Source organism: Vombatus ursinus, unplaced genomic scaffold, assembly GCF_900497805.2.
Source record: "Vombatus ursinus unplaced genomic scaffold, bare-nosed wombat genome assembly UNPS02014812.1, whole genome shotgun sequence".
NCBI classification, from domain to species: domain Eukaryota; kingdom Metazoa; phylum Chordata; class Mammalia; order Diprotodontia; family Vombatidae; genus Vombatus; species Vombatus ursinus.
Genome location: NW_020954590.1, coordinates 53,104,878 through 53,126,520, shown reverse-complemented (window position 1 = coordinate 53,126,520; position 21,643 = coordinate 53,104,878). Strand labels below are relative to the sequence as shown.

General features: G+C 38.3%; 2 protein-coding genes across 5 annotated transcripts in view; one reads left to right on the top strand and one right to left on the bottom strand.

The window, feature by feature from the left end:
* Nucleotides 1-7,497, top strand: part of LOC114053921 (oxysterol-binding protein-related protein 1) — a 305,142-nt gene extending 297,645 nt beyond the window's left edge. For all 4 annotated transcript variants that reach the window (XM_027877060.1, XM_027877061.1, XM_027877062.1 and 1 more), the window contains one exon: nt 6,166-7,497. In XM_027877060.1, coding sequence (XP_027732861.1) covers nt 6,166-6,268 — 103 coding nt within the window. In that variant the 3' untranslated portion in view covers nt 6,269-7,497. The remainder of the gene's footprint in view (nt 1-6,165) is intronic.
* Nucleotides 7,498-17,866: 10,369 nt separating this feature from the next.
* The window catches only part of LOC114054117 (proline-rich receptor-like protein kinase PERK10), a 17,740-nt gene continuing 13,963 nt past the window's right edge, over nt 17,867-21,643 (bottom strand). The window contains 2 exon segments of the mRNA XM_027877248.1: nt 17,867-18,021; nt 18,023-18,594. Of these exon segments, the coding sequence (XP_027733049.1) occupies nt 17,989-18,021; nt 18,023-18,594 (605 nt within the window). The 3' untranslated portion in view covers nt 17,867-17,988.

Here is a 21,643-nt window from a genome sequence, read left to right as displayed (position 1 = left end):
AAGGGAATCTAGTCTGGAGACAGGTTATCAAAGACTTTGAATGCCAGGCCAAATTTATATTTTTTTCCTCAGGGGCAACAGGGACTATTGAAGCTTTTTGAGCAGGGGAGTGACCTGGCCAGAACTGTGTCACTGTCTCTGAGCTGGAAGGGGCATCAGAAGTTATCTAGTCTAACACAGAGGTGAACAGCAAACCCTCCTTCAACTTCTCTGACAAGTGTTAGCCAGCCTTACTGGAGGGGCCCCACTGAAAGTTGGCCATCCCTGTTTGCACAATTCATATTGTCAGCCAGTAGGATTCTATGGAGAAGCAGAGCCCCCTGGGGGCAGGTGGGCAGAGTGGCAGCATCTGACAAGGGACATTTGGGGAGAGGCAGAAAAAGTTTGATTCAGGCAGGAGAAAAGATTATGTGTCTGAGAAGTCAAACATGCCAGGTTCTTTTATCAGCATTTAAACACCACTGCACCTTGTTTTGAATAAGTGGTTGCCAAGTGTTTAGGTAGGATTGTTTGGGATGTTTGCAGTTTTTGATTGGGGTTTTTTGTTTGTTTTTGCATAAGGGCGAGTTAAACAAAGGATTTAACTATTATAATTTATAGGTGAATGAAATCATAAATATGAGGTAGGACGCATATTACTTCGGGAATATCTTATAAATAATTTTCAAAACCTGTCAGATGAAAAGTACATTGAGCCCTCAGTATTTGCATTTGCTGCATCTATATTCCCCTGTGCTATCTTCCCTCAAACCCAGCTCGGCCACCTTTTTGTGACCGCTTTCGACTCTAGTCCATATTAATAAACTAACAAAATTTATACAGTTCTGTGCAGCGGAGTTCTCCACATACATATTCATAGAAAAACTAAACAGAAAAGTAAAAGAAATAGTATTTTAAAAATTTCTTCTTATGCCTCTTACCTGATTGTCATTCAATTTAATTTAATTGATTTAGTAAATTAATTTAATAAAATAAAAAACTAATAAACCTAATTTATAATAAGCATTTATATCTTAACTATACTATTTAGTATAGTATAAGTATGTATTGGTAAGCACTATGCTAGGCAATTATTATTAATAGTACATATGTAACATAAATACGTAAAAATACATGTGATCATGTAATGCCTTCTTCACTCTGCTTCCTCTATCCTAAAGAATGCTGGGAGGGAGGGCAGAGAAATGTGCCGCAGGTCTGGATGCCTTGCCCATGGTGCTCGTGAAGGTAGGCAGGCCCACCAAATTTGACTGCTAAGGAAGGAGCAGGGAGGAGATGGGCACAGGGACAGAGATGACCTAGGAAGAAGCAGCATGTGAACTTTGGGAATAGGCAGCACGGTATGGGGGAAGAGAACTCAATTTAGAGTCAGAGATCCTGAGCTTGAATACTGTATTTGTGTGATCTTGGGCAAGGGACTGCACCTCTCTAGGCCTGAGTTTCTTCATCTGCAAAATGAAGGAATTGGACTAAATGGCCTCCATGTTCCTTGTAGCTTTAAGTCTTGGGATCCTGAGGTGACCAGACTGAGCAAGGGGAGCTTGGGGTGCTGGCGCTGGAGCTTCTGTTGTATTTTCCCAAGCCGTAAGACAGGATTGGGACATCTGGGTCGACCATGGTCTGTGAACCCTTAGGCAGATTTGTGTTCCTCCTGGGTACTCTTCCTTTGGTGGAGTATCTAACTTCTAGTCCTTCACATTTAACTTCTTTGGGCCTCACTTTCCTTTTCTGTAAAATTAGGGGCCTGGTTAAATGACTTTTAAAGTTTCTTCTAGATCTAGATTTATGATTCTTTCAAGTGTTTCCCTTCATCAAGCCTAAATTTTTCTATTAATAACTTCTGTCCATTGTTCCTTGTCCTAGTCTTCGTGGCCAACCAAAACAAGTATTCTCACAGCAGTACAGCCCTTCATATATTCAAGGACAGCCTTTGTGTTCCCCACATCCCCAGGTTCTTCTCTGTCCTGGATTTAAACACCCTTGTTTCTTCAAGCAGTCTTCACATGATATGATCTTGAGGGTCTTCACCATCCTGGTTCCCCTCTTTTGTGTGCTTTCCGTCTTGTTCATATCACTCCTAAAATATATCACCCAGAACTAAACACACAAGTTTAGGGGTGGCCTGAGCAAGGCAGAATACAGGAGGACAATCGAATCCCTAGTTCTGGATGCCTCTCTTACTGTAGCCCAGGACTGCATTCTTTTTTTGGCTGTCATAGCATGTTTTTGATTCATTGAGTTTGCAGTCCATTAAAACTCTCAGATCTTTTTGAGATAGCTGCTTTTTCATGCAGGAGTCTTAGGAATATTAATTTGGCACAAAGCTTTTCTTCCTTAAAATGCTACCTGGTCCAATGATTTGTTGCATGAGTCAAAAGATTTTCATTTATCATTACAGCAGGAAAATGACATCAAATCAAGATATCACTTATCAAGTTTAAACTGTACTTTAATAACTAATCACAAGTTTTTTGTGAAGGTAGTGAATTACCAGGTTAAAAAAATATTTTATTATTTTCCCCCCACTTAGGAGGGAAAACTGACTATCATTTTGGAAATATTTTTTTTAATATTAGAGCAGAATGGAAAACATTTCAACACCCCTAAATTATAGAACTTGTAATTCATTTTCAGGTGTTAGAGGGGCAGCCATTCCACTCTGTTGATTAGGATTAGTCAAGACACCATTATTCAGTCTGTGGATTCTCCATTTATCTTACTAACCTTCTCTTGCCTACTACCTATACACCTTACATATGCCCTTTTGGACACATTTAACCTTTTTATAAGATTATTCTTGGAGGCTAAAGCAAGAAGGGGAGGAACAAGGAAACAAAAGTCATCAGTTGGTATTATAATAGTAAACATTTATTAGGTGCCTATTGTTTGGAGAGCACTGTGATAAATATTGGGGGAAATGGAATTCAGATAATAACAGTAATAATAACTGCTATTTATATAAACTTACACAAAGTTAACAAAGATTGTTAACATAGATTTGATTCTCACAATTGCCTGGTGTGAAGAGGGTCCTACAGATATTATGCTTTCCATTTTACAAATTAATCACCTGAGGCTCTGAGAGAATAAGGGCCTTCAGTCACACAGCTGCTCTGTGTCAGTGTCAGAATTAGAATCTCCAACTCCAGGATGCTTTCTGCTATTCCGTGCTGCCTCTTCAGTTCTTTCCGAGGCTTGAATAAGGATGTGAATATTGCCCATCTAAACAGCAATTTTAGTAGTGAGGAAGCCAGAAGGAGAACTATATCCACAAGAAAATTATAAATCGACGTCTGCATTATGTGACTTCTTTTTAAAAGAGGTGTGGTTAATGCTAAAATACCTATCAGTAGAGCTTAGAAAATTAACAACATCCCAGAACATGTGTTTAAATTCCCGGTTATGCTGAAGCCACAGTTCATAATCACATTAAGCCCTGTGGTTTTTTAAATTGTCAGTTTCAGACAAACTAATCTTGCATTTAGGGATAACCCTTTCACTGCTTCCTGCCAGTCAGTAAAAGTACTTTACACACATGTATGATAGTCACATGGTACAAAAGGGTGTCTTGAATATTTTCTGTACAGCCACATTTTCTCCCCTGAATCATCGTGCAGAACTTTGTTCCAGTTGGATTTGACCGTGTAGGCAAGCCCTTCTTCATGACATTAGGCACAGCTAAAGGATTGGGTCACGTTAAGGTGTTAAGAGCTTATATTGGATGTTGATTTGTGGTTACAGAGCACTTTACATACATTATTTCATTTGCTTCTCACAAAAATATTGTACGGGAGGCATTGAATCATCCCAGTATTACAACTGAGGAAATTGAGGCTTACCATAAAGAACTTGACTAAAGGGGAGTGGGCCAGCTGGAATTCTGAACAGTAACTTCTGATCCCAAATCTAGTCTTTGCTCAGCTACTCTGCTTTGAAAAGGCTTGGTGGAGAGCACAGGAAGAAACTGTTGGCCAGTTTGTTTGTTTTTACTCTGGGTGGATTTTAATTTTTCTTATCTTCCTTGGCCTCAGTTACTAGAAGGAATTTAAAGTTAGACTACTACTCTAAACTTTTATTTATCCTGTTTAATAATTCCTCATTACTGCTTCTCAGTTTACTTTTGTTTTCAGAAACCATTTTCTTTACAGACTACCTCACCCATATCCCCATAGGAGATGTGCCCATGAAGCAATCTCATTTCCTGCAAACTTTGTGGAAACCACTTTCGGTCCTTTATCAGACCTATTTCTTAATGTAGAAAAGAAAACATGTCAGTGTTATGATTGAAGTCCTACCCTGGCTAGTGGGCACAGGCTCCTAGACTCTTCTGTGTGTGTGTGTTACACGCACACATTGAAAATTCTCTTCAAATCAAATAGAAAGTATCATATTCCTAATGTTCTGATATACAGATTTACCTACCCTTGTGAGACCTAATTTTGTACTTTGCTAATTCAGAGCTGAATGAAGTGAAATAATTATTTTTGTTGTTGCACATAATACATTTGTGGAAGTGTTCTGTAAGTTAAATACTTCGTTTTTATCATGTACTTATGCCATAATGTTAACTCTTAATTATCAGTCTAATTAGAAAGGCAGCAGTGGATAATGTACAGTTTTTCTGAACTATGAGTTTTTGCTTTCCTATAGAAAATTTACCTTCTTTAGAACATTTGCAGAAATTAATTGTAGTTGTCTAAAATCTATTTGCTTTACTTGGGCCCAGACCAGGAGGGGAAAGGAAATAGATATGGACTGAGTAGCCAAGGAAGGTAAACATGGGGACTGAAAAAAATGACAAAGATGATCTATATTCAGATACCTGGGAGCTGATAGTTTCTTTTTGAAAAGCATAAAAATCAGACTAAGCCTTTTACAGAAATGATGATCAGAAAATCAGGTTTGACAGGCTATCACTGTTAATCTCTGATTGCAAATACCTAACCTAATGCCACAGGTTCTCAGTTATTTTGTTTATATTATGGAACTATTTTGGGACTTTGTTTCAAATGTTATCCAACTTTTTGTTCTTGAATGCTTGGGTTCTTTTTAAAAACAGGTTTGAAGAAATTTTGAGAGATATTCTTACTGTTCTTATTAACCTGTAGACCAAGTTGTTAGTAGCAAATCTCAATACAGATTCCAAAAGGTGGTTCACTTCTTCCCAGGACCCCAAAAGTGTAGGTTTTCCAAATGGAAAAGAGAATATCTCCTAAATAGGTTACATGGTTAGGATGATGTAGAGTTGCAGAATAAGAGTGCAGTTTTAGAACTGAAAAGTACCTTTAAAATCATCTGTTTTAACCCCTTCATTTTATTAGGGAAGTATCCGGAACCATTTAGGTATATTGCCTTTCTATGGGGTTATTTTTGCCTGCTGTTTTCATTTTGATGAATTCTACTTAGGAGAATCTTTTATGATGATGCTTGTCATGCAAGTGGTGTAAGGATGAGGAAAGAAAGTGGAGAAAACTGATGAAGCAAAATCATTCACTCTGGCAGCTCTGGCTGTAGACATGTTCTACTTGTACCATAAGCTAAACTCTTAAGGTTTGGGTTGTCTCTGTGATCCTGCCACCATTTCAACTGGGTTATTATTATTATCCTTCTAGGAACACCACACCATTATAAAAAGAGGAGATAAGTACTGTTTTTTTCAAATGCTTATTCATAAACTTCCATTGTTCTGCTCTCAGAACAAAAGGAAATTTTAAGCCAATGAAACTCTTTCAAGCAGTAAGGGATTCCTCTGTGCCGATAAAGGTTTATTGTACTTGGGGGATGTATTGCTTGTGGTGGTTCTGTGTTTTGGCAAGAAGTTAATCTGCATGCTTATATGTTGTTTCATTTATTCAGATCTGCTTTGAAGAAAACACTTAACAGACCCCTTAACCTGTACAGATACTCTTCACAACAACAACAAACATTATTTCTGTTTTCATATCTTTAAAATAACACCTTTGCAGCCATTTCTTAACATGGTCTGTTTAAATCAGGTGAACGCATCATTGGATTTTCAAAACATTGCTTTTGTTAACATTTACATCTTGTAAAGTTAAACTTCAGTCTGGATCTATAAGCAAAGCAGTTTTGAATTCTAAAGTTTAATGTTTCATTTTGAGTAGTCTTTTCCTCACAAACCTTGTCCTCCTTTTATTCCAACAGGTGGTTCCATCAAGGGCCCAATCCCTACAATGGAGCACAGGACTGGCTTTACTCAGGCAGCTACTGGGACAGAAACTACTTTAATTTGCCTGACATTTATTAAAAACACAGTCAGGACCCATTGGCTAATCCACAAATCAGTCTTAAGTCTGTATTTCTAGAGGATTTTTTTCTTTATTTTTATTCATCTTAAAACAAAAAAAAAAAAAAAAAGGAAAACCTGCCCGTGAAAATTTGCACTTCATACAACTAGTAATGTGGTGGCATTGGTTCTGAAGGACTTGGGGGAAATAATAGTTTTGCTACCAGAAAATACTCACTTGGCATACTGTTTTATATAAGGGGGGAACCTGTTAGGGAATCTGATTTTTTATGGCTGTTTCTGCCATATGGGTTAAAGGAAATTGCCACCCAAACAGAAACTCTTAAGTTTGTGGAAATAAGTTGGGTTCTCAAAGCAAGTCAAAAAGGTAGTTTTTATGCGAATGTGGTGGATGTAACATAGGAGTCTCGAGAACACGCCCAAATGTTCATGTGGTCAAACTTGAAAAAGGATATGATACTTTGTAAAGATTTACTTCATTAATAAAAATAGCTTTTCTTTTTATTAATTCCCTGTCCTTTTCACCAATTACCCCAACCCCAGGCCAGAATATTCAGAATAAGTATTATTGATTTAAAATTTCTCAAGGATTAAAATGGTAACTAATAGGCAAGGTATTTTATGTTGTACTCACTTCAGTGCAGTGTATTGAATTTGCTTTCACATTCTCCTGTAACCAGTATGATTTTAAAGCATCAAAAAACATTTAAATTATACAAATTGGAATCAAAAATATAGGCTAAGAAATTAAATTTTTTTTGTTAATTCATAAAAAAAATCACTGGAAATTGTAGGGTGTTGACCGTCAACAAAAATGACAAGCCTTTTTAAATGTCAAGTTCCATTGGTGCATACCACTGGAGAAATTAAATTGCACATGTGTATGTATTGTAAGTATCAAACTATATTAAAAAAAAAAGGAGGTCTTGTGCATTTCAAGTCTACAAGGCACCTGTGTACTTAAGATATGTATGGAGACCTATTGTACAGTAGCTTTGCCCCTTTAATTGGGGTGCATTAAATCGTGGTATTTATATACACACACATATATAATATATATATACACACACACACATATATATATATACGCACACACACACTAAACTGGGACATAGCTTAGGAGTGCTGAAGTAGCTCCTGCAAAATGTTTTAATTGCTCTCTCAAACTTAACAGGTATTATAATGAAAAATTTAACTGCTGCTAAATAAAGACTTTAGAACATTCCAAAGATGTGTGGTTTCTTTTAAAATTTAAAATATACCCTCCTAACAGTGACTCTTGTTATCATATTTTTCTTTGTTACTGCCCCCTGAGGTTCCCCTATCTATATAGTACCCAGAGGTATTGTCCATACTGTAATCATGCAGTATAATCTTAGTGAGTCAAATTACACCAAATTCTGCTGCTAGTAAATGTGTTAGTTCTAATTACACAAATGTGAATTAAATATAAAATAGCTTATGGTTGAGAATTTAAATGTTGGTTAGAATATTTAATCTTCTAGTTAAGGAGCCACTTTATAAAATACATGCGACTAACAGATTTGCTGGAGTAGGAATGGTTAGTTATCCTTTCTCCCCATACATATATACACTGAAGGCTGTATCTTGTCACATAAGTTGAGCTCAATATTTGATCGTTCTACAACTAACTTTAACTGAAACATTAAGTACTCAAGTGCTTGCATACCTTCTAAACTACAGAACATCTAAATCAGAAAAAAATAAAACAGGAAAACAACACAATGCTTGCATGAAGTTTATTGATATATTATTCATGGTGGTATAGATTCCACCTTGAAGGTTGTCTCAAGCATCATTTTCGGCATCTGTTAAAGGGAACAACGTACATATTTAATGTTTAAATTTAGGCATGATACTGAACATGTTGAAAAGGATGGTGGATTAAAAATCCATGGTTCTCATCTATATCTGTTTCAAGAATGCTTGGTTATTCCTTATTCAAATTATGTTGGATCCATGCTTGGTAGCAGTGATGTTTAACAGCAATCTGCTTTTGTGTTAAAAACTGGTTTGTTATCTTATTGACTGATAAAACGTGATAGAGAGTAGATTATTCCAACCTTGACTTAGGTAAAGATTTTGCCTTAATTTGTGAATTTGAAGGATCTGAATCAGAGGTTACTTTGGGAAATAGTTATATCTGTACGTTTACGCAACTTTGGAATAACTTGAACTAAGTTATTCCAACCTAATTTTTCTTATATAACAAACAGCAGTGAAAGGATGCAGAACTTTTCTTGATTAATCCCACAGGTTCAGTTTGAAATTTTGGATGCATCTTCCAGATAATTCCTTGGAACTAAATGTATCTACGTATATGTGAGTATAACACACCATATACTGTGTATGTATACACACAGAGAGAGGTACACATACATACATGGATATATAGATACCAACATATATATACCTGTTACACACACACACGCCACAATTTAAGATGGGAGGAGGTGGCATAAATGCCTCCTAACTCGGAAAGATCTAGCTTTTTCAAGTGCTACAGGGAACAAGTATCCAGAGTTTCATATGTCAGTCCTCTGGTCTGGAACTCATAGATGCCTTTTCTGTGGTTCATCTTGTAAGGGTTAATTCAGTGATGGCAGTTTTTGGAAGGCTATGGGAGATCTTCAAATATGTTCATTATCAGTTACAGACCTTTTAAAAGAATCCTGGTAAAGCTTTTCAGGGATAATTGGATCATTCTATAGTGCTCAGTGTAAAGGCTGGGCTTCACTTTGTACCCCTCTAAATGACTAAAGTCTCAAAACATAAATATAGATGTTATTCAGGGAGACTTTTTTCTTCAAAGAATAGATTATCTGCTTCTTAATAAGGTCTTAAAACTTTAAGAGATATCCCACACCCTGATTTATGGAAATTTGAAATTTGGACACTGAACTATTCCTTTTAAATGTCTATTATGATGTTAAAAATACTTTGATGTTAAAAATAAGGTACCTATTAGTTTCCCTACTCATTCTTCCCAAGGCTAGCACAGAATAAGAACAGTATGATCTCATGCTCCTATTAAACCCAGTAACTTCATCTCTCAGAATCATCCTGATTTTCTAAACATATGTCCATTTTCACTGTGTGATTGCTTTCTTGTCACTGACGTCTCAAAAATAATTGTGGCCAGTAATATAAGCTGTCTCCTTAATGAAAGGCATAGAACTAAAACTAAAAGTTTCTAACTGGAATTCCTACTGGAGCTGAATGAAAACAGCATCACAAATGGATGCAATAAGATCACAGCTTTTGAGCAGGAAAGGACTTAAGACGTCATTTAGGCCAAACCCCTCAACTTTACAGATGAGTAAAGTGATGCTCAGAGAGATTCAGTGACTTAACCCTGTTGTCCCATGGGCATCGTAACTCAGGTTATCTGATCCTAAACCCTGTGCTCTTTCCACTTCACTGTGCCAACTACTTCAAGAACTCCTGATTTCACTGATGTGGGAACGCCTCTCATTGATACAAAGCATGACTTCCTCTTTGTCTTGGTATGTAACTTTCTGATTTGCTGTGGTTGAAATAATTCATCATCTGGTAGCCTCACCAAACTTAGCTAGATAACAGGTGTTCTATCATTGGTTCATATTTAAAACTTTTCCAGCTTGATAGAGTCTGTCAGAACTTTTACTTCAATAATTCTTCATACAAGACACTGGAATAGGACTTCTGTGAAATTTATAGGCACCGGAATAGGACTTTATTATTAAAGCACAAATTTAATTCCCAAGTCATCTTAATGCACAGGAACAGCCCTAGGAACAGGCAGACTCCTTTCCCAGTTCAGGTAAATTTAGGACAAGAAGCTCCTCACTACTACTGGCCCCTATTACTACTATCTTTGGCCACAGCAATCCATAAAACAAGGTAACTGTAAAATGGCCCTCAGTCTTGTGTGGCCATCCTCCTACTGCTGGGGTTATGTTAGCAAACTGTAAGAAATAGGAGCAGAGAGTGTTAAAAAATTAGAGGTTTTGACCATTATAATGATTAAATTAACTACTTATAATTTAAATGTGAGATACTTGGCCAATGAGTAACATACTACTGGTAGAGGTGGGTTGTTGTCACTGTTGACAGTGTCACTATCAATAAGCCCAGAAGATGACAGGCACTAGAAACTAAGTGGAAACGTGGCTCTCACGTTCTCTTTGGAGAAGCAAATAAAATACTTAGGAGTTGGTTTGAATATAAATCCAGAAGCAACAAGAAAAAAGTCTCTGGGTGCTTTGTCATCCACATTGCACTGCTCCAAACAAAGATTTGCTAAAAGACATAATGAAGATTTATTATGGATTATGTACCCACAAAAAAAAGTGATAAATATTCTACAAAGAACTAGATAAAGCTTTCCAAAATAAACCAATTTAATGCATTAATACTTAATAACTTCAGTGCAAACATGAGCATGGGAAAGACCCTGAAAAATGTTTTTAAAAGTAGTTCAAGATTAAGAAATGAAAGGCCAGAGGCTTGTGCACTATACAGGTGCCTTATACCTATATATCAAACTTTCTTTGCAATAGGATTGAAAGGTGCTGGATATAATTAGCGCTAAATGACATTACAAAAAACGAAGTTGATTATATTCTGACAGGAAAGGATAGGTTACTGATGACAATTTCCAAATTGTCTGTATACACATTACTGGTATTAGAACAATTATCAAAGTCAATATCAAACCAGAAAATTAAAAAGATATGGTGTTCACTTGAGGAAGATCCAAATTGGTAGAATGACACTGAAAAATGTGAAACTGATTAGCAGATATTCAAACAGATGATCACCACTTCTGAAGGAGGTTTAACCAGTTAAAACCAAGTGTTATAAGACCTCCAAAAGATCCTACAAACCACCTTAACCATTAAACACTTGATATCTTTGACAAGTAGAGGTATGTCAGTCACAGGCAACATCAGTTTAGAATTTAAACTCATTTGTAAAATCTTACAAAGCTAGGTAATTATGGGCAACATCACTGTATGAAGAAGCAAGAGACAGTAGGGAGGGGAAATGTTTTCAGAAAGTTCAGTTAAATCAAATTAGGTCAGATCATTCTGACCTTCAGAATGAAGGTGAGAAGATAATAATCATAAGAAATGGGGGGGAAAACTGCAGTGTTTCTATAACAAACTATTTTCTTGATCAGTGACGCTGCTGATATAGTAAAGCCACTACATTTCGACTCTAAAATCACAGTCCCCGATAGGCTACATGAGAAAGTAGAAATGACACTAAAAAATAAAAAATGAGAGAAACACCTGAACTAGAGCACGTAGAGAGAAAATCCATGCTAAATGATGATTCATAATTGTGAGGATGTTGAAGGATCAATTGCCAAACTTGAAAGTGGGAGGGTAACAAACCAAGCCCTTCAAAAAATTACACACCTTATTACCAAAAAGAAGAGAGTTAAAAATTACTACTAAGTATTCCCATCCATGTGCTTAACTGGCCAACCCAGATACTAAGAACAATCTACATACATCAAGGGCATTCTTAAGAAAGGCATGAAAAGGAGGGGTAGCTAGGTGGCTCAGTGGATAGAGCACTGGCCCTAAAGTCAGGAAGAACTGAGTTCAAATTCGGCCCCAGACCAACCACTTGACACTTACTAGCTGTGTGACCTAGGCAAGTCACTTAATCCCAATTGCCTGAAAAAAAAAAATTTAAAAAGGCATGAAAAGGGAACAAGTCAGTTTTCACAAATGACACTCTGTTGCAAACCACATCTTTAAAGGTACAAGTTGTCTGAAAAGTCAAAAGAAGACCTTACAGCCAAATGTCCCCTATTATTAAGGGGGGGGGGGGAGCATTTTGATGAGCTAACACAAAATACAACCTTAAAAGGCTGTCCTCCAAAAAGATGTCTCCTATGCACATTTTAAAACCATACAAGATAAAGTTAATAAATCATACAAGATTCCTTGAAAGATGCAACAACAGAAATAACTCTAAAACTCTGTTATCAGTTAAGGCATGAAGCATGCAAACATTCTTATCTCAAGTATTTGTCATTGTCTTGAAAGACATCTAGCACAGAGTTCCAATTGCAAAGGGATTCCACATGAATTGTTAAATCTTCCAGACTTTCCTCTTTGTCAATGACTTGGCACTGATTCCCAAAACTACATTAGAGAAGACACTAAGCCTTCTCAGAGACACCCAAAATGATTCAAAGCATTTCTAACTTTCCAGTTGGAAAAAGCCAAGTGAATGAAGAATGCTGCTTGTTCAGACTGTAAAATGTGGTTAGATGGCAGGTGATGCATTAGAATATGTATCTTGGACAATTATTGCAGTTGGACAATGAAGTAGCCCCAGAATTTAATAGAAGAATAAGCTGCATTGCATTTGGGAAACTGAGTAGTACTTTTACTGATTCCAAATGTCTCTCTAAAACAAAGAACTATATTTGCAACGATATTCTTTCAGTTATTGTAGATAGCTATTGGATGTATTGAACTACAGTCACTGGGCCTTTACAGTGGCAGGTCACCCAAAGAGCAATGGAAAGGCATACATACACAATGGTGGACGTACATAGGCTATAACCTAAGTTTGCCTTCTTGCCAGGAGACTAGGAGAAAGAACGTGGAGAATGCTTCCTCACTCTGGCTTATCAGAACAGCTAGATCCTTGACAAGATGCAAGAAATGAGTCGATGGGAAAACCAAAGACAGAATAAAAGAGTAAGCTAAATTATCATCAAGACATTAGAGGACAAAAGAATGAAACAGAGAAGGAAGGAAGAAGAAAAAGCTCTCTAAACCATTAGAACTATATAAAGAAGCTGAGACTCTTCCCATTGAGACCGGACCTGGCTCTTCTTGAGAATAAAATAGTATCCTGTGTTCCACAGAATGAAGCAGAAATAAAGAAATCCATTATTAGGCTGAGAAAAAGAGCTGCTAGTCACAATTCCCTGGGAGGAAGCCATTTACAAAATAAAGGGTATAGTGGCCTGGTATGGCTAGTTGGGGGCCAGATAGGTGGTACAGTGGTTAGAGTTGCCAGGCCTGGCTGGAGTCAGGAAGACATGTTCCTGAGTTCAAATCTTGCCTCAAGACATTTACTAGCTGTGTGACTCTGGGATGTACAAAACAAGCTATGTACAGAAAAAAATAGGAGGTAATCAACAGAGGTAAAGCACTACAATTAAGGATTAGGAAAGACTTTCTATCAAAGGTAGGATTTTAGCTTAGGCTTGAAGGAAATGATGGAAGATAGGTGAAGAAAGAGCATTTCTGGCATGGGGGATAACCAGAGAAAATGTCCAGAACTGAGAGATGGCCTGTCTTTTCAGAGGAACAGCAAGATTAGTGTTACTGGATCAAAAAGTATGTGGGCCTGGGGAAAGGGGAGTGAAAGAATGGGAGTGTAAATGGGAAGGGGTCTAGGTTATGAAGAACTTTGAACACCAGAAGATTTTACATTTTATCCTGGAGGTAATAGGGAGCCACTGGAATTTATTAGGAAAATCACTGGTGGCTGAATGGAGGATAGACTAAAATGAGAGAAATTTGTTGCTGGGAGACCAGCCACTTACAATAGTCTGGGTATGAAGAGATGAGGGCTTGCACCAGAGTGGCAGCAGTATCAGAGGAGAAAGAGGGTGAATTCAGGAAATGTTATGAAGGTGAAATCAACAGGTCTTGACAATAGACTGGAGAGTGGGAATGGGGGGGGTGAGTTGAGGATGACACTTAGTTTGAGCATCTAGGAGACTGGGAGGATGATGTTGCCCTCAAAAAGTAGGAGGGAAGTTTGGAAGTGAGGAGTGTTTGGGGAGAGAGAGAATGAGTTCTGTTTTGGTCATGTGTTTAAGATGTCTGCAGGAAATCCCATTTGAGATATCTCATAGGTATCTGGAGAGGACTAGAAGGCAGAGGTATTAGGGTGACATAAGTAGATTGGAGATTCATAAGCACAGAAATGATCATGAAATCCACGAGAGCCAATGAGATCACCAAGTATAGCAGCATAGATGGAGAGGAAAAGATGGCCTAGGATAAAGCCCTTTGAGGGCACCTACAGTTTGCAAGTATGACCTAAATCAAGATCCAGCAAAAGAGCTTGAGGTGGTCAGATAAGGGGAAGAATATGGAGAGAATGACACTCAAAACCTAGAGAGAAGAGAGTAACAAGAAGAAGGCATATATCCCAAAAGGAAGTCAAAAAGCATCCAAAACAGTCATAGCAACATTTTGTGACAGAAAAAATAAATAAGGAAAGGAATGAACAAATGACTTAACAAATGAATAAAAACTTGAAAAAAATTAGGTGTCCATCAACTGATTTCTTTGCTCTTTTAATACAAGTCATCAGCACTAGGAGAACAATATATACACAATGACTAGAACAATACAAATAAACATCTGACGTACTTTGACCTTTGATAGCAAATTCCAAAAAAGTTAGAAAAAAGATATGAGATAGCATAGGGGGAAAACAGAGGGAAAGATAATTCATAGGAGAAAATAATTGGAAATTAGAATAGAAAAACTACTCACGGATAAAATCCAATGTGCAGAAAGGATGGATAATAAAATGAACTTGAAAATCTTAATGTAGGAAGCAGTCAATAAATCAATCAATAAACATTGTGTAAGTACTTTCTATGCACTCAGCACTGAGGGACACAAAAGACAGATGAAAGGCTTGGCACGAAAGGAAAATTGTCTCACAGAATGCGACAATCAAGAATGAAATTCCTATTATACAATTACAAATGATTCAATGAAATGTCTAAAGAGAATGAAATGGCAGCAAGGGGAACTTATTAATAAATTCCGATTTTAAGAAGGCATGTAATATGAAAGGAAGGGCATATGACTGATGTAGAATTTTTTTTTTAAGAAATGTCATGGTTGTAATAAGGATGATGAAAGGCAGATTAACCCCCAAAACAAGTTGAGGCTGATGAAAAATACTAGACAACAAAAAAAGGATTTGTTTTTATTATGTTGAAGGTGAGAAAGTAGTCTGACATTTATGATGACCACTAATGAAAGGGAAAAAAAAAAAGGGCCAGAGCCACTAGACTCCTAGTTCTGGTTCTGTTTTATCTACAGCATAAAGTATCTTCAGCTTAGAATAATATGACAAAAATCATTTGGAGGCAACTGAAACACAAGGTGAGGAAACATGAAGAAGATATTAAGACCCTAGAAATCTTCAGTGAATTCAAATCCCATTACTGGAACAAATGACAGCCTGAGGATGTGATTGTTGAATGGCTATTAGGTAATCTTTAGAAGAACCATGGACAGAAAACAAGAGGAAATGGACAAATGCTGTATCAATTTTCAAAAAGGTTGATTTCCTGACAAAATTCTTGAACAAATTATTAAACAGATGACTTGAATGAGCACACACAAAATTAAGTGCTGACCAATATGAACCAGAATGAGTTCAAGTGGAAAAGGGTAAAGGAATCATTTATATAGTTGTCTACTATGTACTACTAAGCACTCTTTACAAATGCTAGACTAACCTCATTTCCCATAGATAGAACATGCCCAGATTTTAGTTAGAATTCTAATAAAGTCTTTTTTTTTCCTCCATGAAGCCTAATGGACAAGAAGGAGATTAGAAGGGGCAGGTGGCAGTGGGGTGAGGGGAGAGGCTGGATTGTATAAATTCACCAAGGTAGATTTGGTGCTAGGTCAATGGCCAGGCTAAATCAACATCTACCTAAAATGAAGTATCATTAATATGCTGCAGGCCTATCTGTTCTTGATCCTGTTTTGTTCAACCTTTTTTTTTTTTTTCCAAATAAATGACTTGGAAACTTGAGTAAAATACTAAGAAGAGCTAATTTATTTCCATAGCGCTTAACAGTTTACAAAATGTTTTCCTTACAACCGCCCACGTTGAGAACAGTGCTTTGAATATGGGTGGTTTACTGAGTCTCTAGTAGGACTGGTACTATATCTCCATTTTGCAAATGAGAATGTAACATTGACAGAGTTTAAGCCATTTAGTTCAAGGTTACCCAGCTAGTTAGAACAAGGTGGAGCTTTGACTTGAACACAGGTCTGAGTCAGTCCTGTAATCTTTTTATTCAATCATATTGATGTTGCCTGCAGTTTTGATAAGCATGCCAAGAAGCTGGGGGTTGGGGGGTGGGGAAGCCAATAGAATGGACTGCAGAATAAGGATCTGAACAGATCTTGTCAGTATGAGATGGTGGCCCAAATCTAACAAGATTTAATTTAACAAGGATAAACATTCTTCCCCTCCCCCAGTTTCTGTAACACCATGTCTGATTTCTCCTCTTCGGCTCCCCTCCCAGCCATGGGCATCCCCTAAGTCTTAGGCCTCAGCTCTCTGCTTACACTCTTCTTTATACTTCCCCCACTTCTTCAGAGATAATACTTATCCTTTCTTCACCACTTCAACTACTATGGCCAATTTATGCAAATCTTTATTTCAAGTCATTCTTGTATTTGGGCATTTTCACTTTTACATAATGCCTCAAACTCCCCAATACTCAATGCCAAGTTTATCATCTTCAACCACACATTACCTACTCCCTGCCAAAAGACAACCACCAACTACTTCCCTGCCCAATTTTGCAATGTTGAGAAGCCATGTGATTCAGTGAAGAAAGTGCTGGGCATTCAACTCCTTTGACCATTCCAATGCTATGAATGAAACTGAAATGTCTAGGTCACAGGATTAATATGAAGTGTTACTCTTTTAGTGTCATATAAGCAAACTGCTATTTTTATTGTTGATTAGCCCTTTTATCATTGTCTCAGGCTCAAAATCTTGGTCATCTTGGACTTTCCCCATTCTTCTGCCTTTGCTCATCTCCATCAAGTCCTGTACATGCCTCCTCTGAACTTTCACTTATTCTCAAGGCAGTCCTTTCTCCCCATGTTCAAACCATGATGTGGCCAGACTAATAATCTTCCTAAAATATACTTTCATTACTATACTTCCCCTACTCAAAAGCTTTTATTTTCCCTATGCCCTATCCAATTCAAGTCTAAACTCTTCAGGCTAGTATTCAAGGCTCTACAAAATCTGGCCTCTCTTTTCCTGTCCAACACTATCTTCTACTGCTTTCCAATAGAACACCCTGCTCCAGAGTCAGGGTAGTTTTCTTATCCTTCCCACCCACCAAATCTTCCTATTTCTGTGCCTTTGTTCATCCTAGTTTCAACCCAACCTGTTCATATTTTTACCCACTTTTCAAGAGCCACTCAAGTCTTACATGCTACATCAAGCCTTCCCTACTAACTCTACCCACTCTCCATCATACCCCTTTCAAGCAGCAGCATTTATTTTGTCTTGTTTTCAAAGTGTTTAAAGTTTATCTGTCTTATCCCACTCAATAAGGAGCCATGTCTTGTGTTTTTATAACTTAGCACAATTTGTGGATTACTTTTCTCTTATTTTATGTACTGAGTCCTTGCTGTGGGTCTGGTATGCACCTGATGGGTATTTAATATCAATTGATAATGAGGAAGTTTGGACAGTCAAATGAATAGAGCAAGTTAATATATCCCAACTCATCACACATTAACTTGATTCAATTCAATTTAATTTTTTTTCTTTTCTTTTTTAAAAAGTCACTCTCTAGATGAAACAAATCAAGATTATGAAGCTCAATGTTAATTCCATACTTCCTCCAAAAGGTCACACCCTATGGTAGGGACATTTACCTTCCACTTTTAAGTATCTGTTCTGCGAAGGTGGGCAGTAGTCAATGGTAATCTCTCCAGCAATACTATAACTTCCTGCAAAGGGCATATGTTTGTCACCAGATCCTGACCCCTTTTTGGCTACATCTTCTACTGGGATAGCAACTGAAAGAAAAACTGGGCTTTGTGGCCTGGGGGCTTCTTGTCCATTCCGAGGACAGCTATCCTTCTGGGGGGCTGGGGGATGTTTCTGAAATTTCTGCTGTTCTGTAGGAACAGCAATGGGAACTTGGACTGCAGTGAATCTCTTCGAGGGATCTGGCTGTAAAATAACAGCATGTCCAGGAAGAGGTTTCCACTCCTGTGTTTTCTGAACATTTGAGCCTACTAAAATAAAAGGTGGGGCACTGGTCCTCTTGGAGTCGTCCATCATCACATAAGTTGGAGAAGTAACTTTCGGTGGATGCTGCAGAAACTGTGGCTCCTTAGCATTAGACAGATAGAGGGTTGCTTGGGAAAAAGGCCCGGGTGCAGGTGGCGGTGATGGGCAGCTTTGTTGTTTCATATCAGTTAGACAATAAAGGGTCCACATGTTAGAATATGGTGGTGGTTGTCCTGCTTCACTTGCTGCTATCACTATAAAAAACAAAAAACAATTTGCAGGCATTAAAGTTGGTCTCTGTATCAAGCGCTATGCACAGAAATGTCTTTGCAGTTCTTTTACATATCAACAAGTGAGAATGCTATGTGCCATAAAGCATGCTATAGAGAGGGCTACAAGAATTGTGTTTGGTAACATGAAGAAAAAAAGAGGGGTTTACACAGCTGAAAAAGGAGAACAGCATTGTGGCTCGTAGCAAGTAGCAGGGACATGAGGGTTGTGGCTAAGGAGGCCCCTTTCATTCCAAGTTCCTGTTTGCTTGTGCTTAAGCAAATTTCAGACAGAGCTTCTGCAGAGTCCTCAGAGAGGACTTTGATAATTAAAATCAGTTTTATAAAAATATCAGCTGAGAAGGATGCTGAGGTATTGAAAACAACATCAGTGCCATTATTGCACCTGCAGAATGACGTTTTCCTTACTGAGAGAAGTCAGCACCGGGGGCCATCTTTTGGGCACTTTTACCGAACAATAGAGCATATAATTCTGGCTACCCACGAGCACCAACTATCTCCCCATTCATACGACTTTGCATATGAAATGATCCATGCTCCCTGACTCACTGCCCCAGAAAGCACCTCCAACCTAGGCAGGGTTTGAAATGATAGATCCAGAGTGGCAGTCAAACAATCTGCTGAGGTCGCACTAGGGCCCTCCTTTCAAAGAAGAAAGACGTCCAGAGGTTTGGCAGTAGATTATCTACTACCCCACAAAGTCTATCATGTCAATTCTGGTTTGCCTAGAGGAGACATGGGCTGTCTTGGGGAACTGAGTCCCAGAACACGGGAAGGGAGAAAGAGGACCTAATGTTTCCAAAAGAGAGAGGTACCAGAGTTTTGCTTTACTCGATATGCTGACTTCATCTTTAGCACACCGGGGATTTACTCCCTAATGCAGCCTTCTTTCAGTAAAGCAAAAGCCCCATTATGCACATGCTTAGAATGATGTTTTCAACAGCCAAAGACATTGTTTTCAACTGATCTTTTGTTAAATATACATATATATGCAAATGCCAAGTCTTCCTTTTAAACAACAAAAGTCAGAGTTATCAGAGTCCTAGCAAAACACCTGGGATAAATGTCAAGTTTTTTGGGGTTTTTTTTTTTTAAAGTGCTGGATATTCTGATAACTCAATCTCAATGAGTAAAAATATCCTTTTTAGAGCTGATGATAATAAAACCTGATCAAAGGTCAGCTCAAAAGTGTGGACATTTTTTCTCCTTTAAAAATACTTAAGCACTTGAAGACAGGAACTTGGGATGAAAGTGCCCCCTAAAGCCACAAGCCTAATGACCGTCCCACATGCTACCCAACCCCAGCCCTGTGCTTTGCTTTTGCATCAGTAGTGGACCCCTTTCATATTGCCAAACAGAATTTGATATTTTTCTAAAAACCTGCTTTGCTAACACTTTTCCTAGTCACACTTGGCTCCTTTAGGAACCCAGGTTGAGAGAGATTCTGCAAAAGGGAATGGGGGGATTGGATCATGTATGTCCCTTCCCTGAAGAAAAATTAAAAGGACTTCTGCAACTGTCGTAAAGTAGGTGCAAACTGCCTCCTTCTATAGGTGGATGGAGATGAAGGACAAATTAGTGCACCGGGGGGGTATCACGAGAAATGATCTGGCAACTGAGAAGACGGCTTGTTGTTAGTATACCTCAGGAGAGGCACAGAGATAAAGGCTAGTTACCTGAAACAAAAACTTGGCTGTCCTTTTAGCTACCAAAACGATCTGTGATGCCTCCAAAAATTAGCGTTCACCTCAACTTTTCCTCTCTCCATACGACCACTGTGTTGCTTACTTAGCTGCAGAAAGCTCCCAGAGTGCAGGGGGGGACAGGGGAACTTAGGGCCTAACCCAGTTCCTCCGACCCAGATGCAGAATTCTCCCAACCCAGTGCGAAAGCAGTTGAACACCACCACCATTTATTTCCCCCCCCATTTTTGAACAGGAGGTTTAAATGCCACCACCTATGTAAATGCACTGCAATAGAAGATATTTTACTTTTACATGAGTGAGAAATTTCAAACTGATGGTCAAGTCCTTAATAGCACCCTTCTTTCAGTTTTTGTTCTTTCAACTGATGAACCCCACAAATGTGCAGCATGGCCAACCTGGCATTCTGGATTCAGTTTTTAAAATCCTCACTCCTGTGAACGTAAAATCTCAAACCATAACAAAGCATTTAAAAGGAACTGACACTTAAAAATACACAATGAAAGTTAAAGACCTTACAAACCAGACTTCAGAGAGCTAACATGCCACCTGTAATATAAATTGTATAAATATCTAATTTTCTTACCTTGTGGCACCAAACTTTCTTCAGGCGCTGCTTCCCCTTCGAGTTCCCCTTCTGGCTCATTTTCCGATTCAGTGAGACCTTCTGGGACATGAAGGGCCTCACTAGCTGCAAGTTTTACAGATACCCTGGAGCGTACTGATTTTGGAGTTCCCCCCGAAATGACATTTGCGGTTTCCTCCTGGGATGCAGAACTGACCCTTGATTCAGAGTGAATGGATTTTGGAGACCCTTGAGCATGCACAGATTTTGCAGACCCGTCAGCAGCCACAGATTGATTTTCAGAACCTTCAGCGTGTACAGATTTTACAGAACCCTCAGTGTGCACGGATTTTATAGACCCCTCAGCGTGAATAGATTTTGCAGAACCTTCAGCATGCACGGATTTAACAGAAGCCTCAGCATGCAAGGATTTTGCAGACCCCTCAGCTTGAATGGATTTTGGAGACCCCTCAACATGCATGGATTTTGCAGACCCTTCAGCATGCAAGGATTTTACAGACCCTTCAACATGCAGGGATTTTACAGACTCCTCAGCATTCAGGGATTTTGCAGACCCTTCAGCAGTGTGCACCGATTTTACAGACCCTTCAGCTGTGTGCATGGATTTTACAGACTCCTCAGAATGCAAGGATTTTGCAGACCCCTCAGCTTGCAGGGATTTTGCAGAACCCTCAGCTTGCAGGGATTTTGCAGACCCTTCAGCAGTGTGCACGGATTTTACAGA